Source organism: Opisthorchis viverrini (genome assembly GCF_000715545.1).
Source record: "Opisthorchis viverrini unplaced genomic scaffold opera_v5_556, whole genome shotgun sequence".
Taxonomy (NCBI): Eukaryota; Metazoa; Platyhelminthes; class Trematoda; order Opisthorchiida; family Opisthorchiidae; genus Opisthorchis; species Opisthorchis viverrini.
In genome coordinates, this window is record NW_008752215.1 from 197,329 (window position 1) to 201,305 (window position 3,977).

Below are 3,977 nucleotides of genomic sequence, written 5' to 3' on the forward strand. Positions count from 1 at the left end.
TCTCGAACGAGGCGCAGTGGGGAACACGCGGTCCCATTCCTAGAAGGTGTGTAGCACCGAGAGCACCCAAAGTTTCACGATTTCTTTCATACCTCTCTGACAGTTGAAGGGGTTGATTTTATAAGCAGAGTTATACCGGTAATCACAAGCTTACGTAGTTACCTTGATACTAGTTGATCACTTAATCGGTGAGAGTTATGGACTAGTGTGTCATCCGTTTTCCAATGAGATCGTTGACCTGATAATATTCGTGGTTGTAGGACCATCGTATCTTGTGCTGAGACGATATTCGTTTCTTTGCAGAGTTCGCATTGATGACGGAGAGAGCGAGGCGTCGTCCTATCTCGTGGCTGTGGATAGCGGCGCCACGAAAATCTGGGTTCCAAAAAGCGTACTCAGTAAGATCAACCACGTACTTCAACCGATTGGGTTCGACGGCAGATTCTACTTGGTCGATTGTTCAAACATTCCCAAGAAACCGATCGTTCACTTTGAGGTTGGCGAGTTCACGTTATCTATGGAGCCGAGGTACTACATTAGATCGGTACGTGAGTGGTCGTTTGCATATCTCCCTTCTTTGACAGCTTTCTTGAAAACACATGCACTTTTCGGGTGTTAACAACTTCAGCATTGATTGCAACCATTCGGACCAGACGAGAGAGGAACGGACTCGAGTTCTTCACTTGGTAAAGCTCATTATCAGTGCCCAGTCTTGGTCTTGTCTGGATTTGAGCTGCGCACCTGCGACATGCGACGCGAGCGTGTTGCCTTCAACTCACTACGCATCTCATTTTTCGCGTCTGAATAGGTGAACATGTTCTCGGTGCCATATTCCCACCATACAGTGGCCAGTTTAGACTGGTCACTGGTGCAATCGTGCATGAGTTTGCAAGGTGTAAACCACTACTTTGCATCTGATTTCATCAGAGAATAAATATGCAATAAAACAATGTCGATCAAATGAACACAGTAATGAACTGTAGACTAATTTCAATGACACATGCTTTCGTCAACCTCATTCCCATTTCGGCAGGTCAAAAAGAACGGAAAATGGACGTGTCAGAGTGTGTTTACTGAAGCACCGGAAGGAAACTTCCCTCATATACTTCTTGGTCGACCGTTTCTGAACAAGTACTACACCGTGTACGACATGGAGTATGAGGACCTGGGTTTCGCGCTAGCAGCACCGAAGAAATGAAACACTTTCGAATTGCTCCTATTGCGTGCATTTTAAAGCACTCTTTTTTGCGTGGTGCTTATCCTCAGATGCTTCCTCCTTATTTTACTGAATGTGCCTTTCTGTTCGCCGTTCAAGTTACGCTGCATGAAATGAAGCATAAAGCAAACGAACGATGCTAACTTGATTGTATTGAATTTTCTATTAATTCCGCTCTCAAGAATTTCGCGTCCCGAAACGGCAACTTATTCCTCGCAGATCTCCCGATTATTTTCCCTCTCTTTATCTCTCTCTCGGTTAGCCTTTGACCACAATAATTGCCGGATAAAGGTTGACCTTCTGGATTCTGGCCTCATCCGGAATCGGATGGATCGACTTTTTGTTGGCATGAGTTCACTGCAACCAAATCATAAGGCTGCCATTTTCGCACGACTCGAAATTGGTGTTCTGTGGGCACCTTCTCTTATCGTTGTACCTCTGCTGTTCACGGCGTTGATGGATCTCGCATTGTTTCAGACCAACAATCTCAAGGTTGACGTCGTCGACGATTTGACAGTTGGTGACACGGGTTGAAGTCGGATTCGATGAAACTGCACTCATCATACCGTGTGTCGGGAGAGTCATTAAGAGTGCACATACATCGTAGTGGATGTGAGAGACCACTCTCACTGAATCAACATACACAGCTACTGTGCGTTGAGCGGGTTATCGTCGTCCCTCCAATACGTTCCCGAACTTTTCCGTTCGTCCAAGAACGAAGAAAGCCGAGTTTACGTTTTGTCACGTGAATTTCAGTCAGCCTCTTGCTGACACGGGGTGCTTCATCCGCCGATAGCAGTATGCCTCATCACATTCAGGCATTCAGTCCCAACTGATCATTCGGCTCAACTCTGCCGATTTAATTAGGGAATGTTGGCCATCAGCGCGATGATAGGACACAAGCGACGGACCAGACATCCGAGTAGACAAATAGCGAGGGGATAAAATCTTTTGGGTAGATCCAGTGATGTCCTTAACCGAGTAGAACTCGCCTTAGAGACGACCAAGCCTAGTGGCTATGGTTCGATCCGAGTTAGGTCATCATCCTCTTGCGCAGATGTGCCTCGAATCGAAGCTCCGAATCACAGTCATGTGAATAAATTCCGGTCAGTCTCGGTGCGTGAGATACCACTGTTATCAAGGCATAAGACGATCCATATGTGTCATGTGGCCATGGAACACAATAAACAGCGGAATCTCGGGTGAACTCTGTGACCACCTTGTTAGGTGATTACAAATGTTGCTGACGTGACACATCCGGGAAAGAGATCGATAGCTTCTGGTTAGCTGTCCAATGAAGACAATGCTTCTGGATCGGAGGCTCACACAGTTCTGGCGGAGGCTCATTCAAGGCAAATTCGGGTCACTGCTCCAGTTTCTTGATATTTCTCTATGCTCGGACATCTGCCCTTTCATAAAAATGACGTCTTGAGTGAACTTTGAACGAGCTGATCAGCTTTCTAAACCTGGAAGAGAGTGGTCTTAGGTGTAACCTTGTTTCATGTATGCATCGAAGGCAGGGTAGCCCTGAATGGTGACCGATTAAGAATGTAGCCCGAGGCCAGGGGATATTTCTCGTTGGCCTCAGTAGAAAAGTGTGTGGGTCTCAACTGATTGAGGTGTCAACCGCGTTTAAGTGCATTGTGCAATGTTTTCAAGACGGCTTCAACGATCTATTTACTACGATCAGGTCTGTAATTTCTGGCTAGAACGCGGCCATCAGACTGAAACGTCCGTTTGTGGCAATATTTGTCGGAAACGTCTACGTGACAGTGGCATGCTATCGCGTGTCAGTCTCAGCTGTATGTTGATCGGAGCGTCAGTAAGGCAGTGACCATCCGGAAAAACAATGGGCTGAACGTAGATAGAGAGTTCAGGGGGAACGCATCCGACGTCCACATTCTCACTGCTTTTGTCAGAGGGCGTTCGAACACATCTGCGAATCGTTCAGCTTACTTGTCGACTGAGGGTCACATCCACCACACCAAATCACGTGACGCGAACTGAGTGGTATTGTCCAACACAATTGCCTCCGTGATGCTCAGAGCGGCGAGCGGGGAAAATCCATTGGTTCGAACGTGCGTGTCCTGAATGAGACCGGGCCGGAATTGTTCCTCGGCCGGTAATCTTCTGGAAGGCGAGCAACGCTCATCTACCGTGTTCATTGTAATTTGTTGTCAAAACAAACGGAGATGTTCCGGTAGACGGGGTTGTTTTAGACTGTTCTGTTGATAATCCATTACACACTGTTTACTCTGATCGAGTCTCAGGAATCATTGCAAAGCTGAGAATGGGCTGGATCATGTTTCCGATACGACTGCACCCCTGGGCCCATGATGACTGTGGGAAAAGCGCGTCGGCCTGAGAAATCACTTCCATATCACTGTATCGGTGGTCGAACGTGTATTGCGGAAATGTATTAGCAGGTATTGAGGCCGGTTGACCGTGTAGACTGGAATTATACTTTCATAGAGGAAAATCACTAGCGGGCTTCTGTCGTTTGTCACAAGTATATTATGGGATTATTTCTTCATGGTATAAACGATAATCAAGGATTCTTTCTTAATTTTACCCTAATTGGTTTGAGTTGTGGACATGTATTATACCACCGAGAAATTCATGGGCGAGTGATGCTTCTATCCGCAGTTTGGTGCATCGGTAGTGAGAATAACTGGTACCCCAGGATCAATAACTTTCAGGAGATATTTAGACTGAAACAACTTCCGTACTTGAACCAGGTGAAAAATACTTGGAACCGATT

At 46.4% G+C, this 3,977-nt stretch overlaps 2 protein-coding genes across 2 annotated transcripts in view; one reads left to right on the forward strand and one right to left on the reverse strand.

Annotated features, from left to right (window-relative positions):
- Positions 1–1,750, forward strand: part of T265_11704 (hypothetical protein) — a gene marked incomplete at both ends in the record, with an annotated part of 26,735 nt that extends 24,985 nt beyond the window's left edge. The window contains 2 exons of the mRNA XM_009178425.1: positions 304–548; positions 1,479–1,750. Coding sequence (XP_009176689.1) covers positions 304–548; positions 1,479–1,750 — 517 coding nt within the window. The remainder of the gene's footprint in view (positions 1–303; positions 549–1,478) is intronic.
- Positions 1,751–3,186: 1,436 nt separating this feature from the next.
- T265_11705 (hypothetical protein) lies at positions 3,187–3,381 on the reverse strand (the record flags this gene model as incomplete). The annotated part of the gene is made up of 1 exon (XM_009178426.1): positions 3,187–3,381. The coding sequence occupies one exon, from the start codon at positions 3,379–3,381 to the stop codon at positions 3,187–3,189; it is 195 nt and encodes a 64-aa protein (XP_009176690.1).
- Positions 3,382–3,977: the final 596 nt, after the last annotated feature.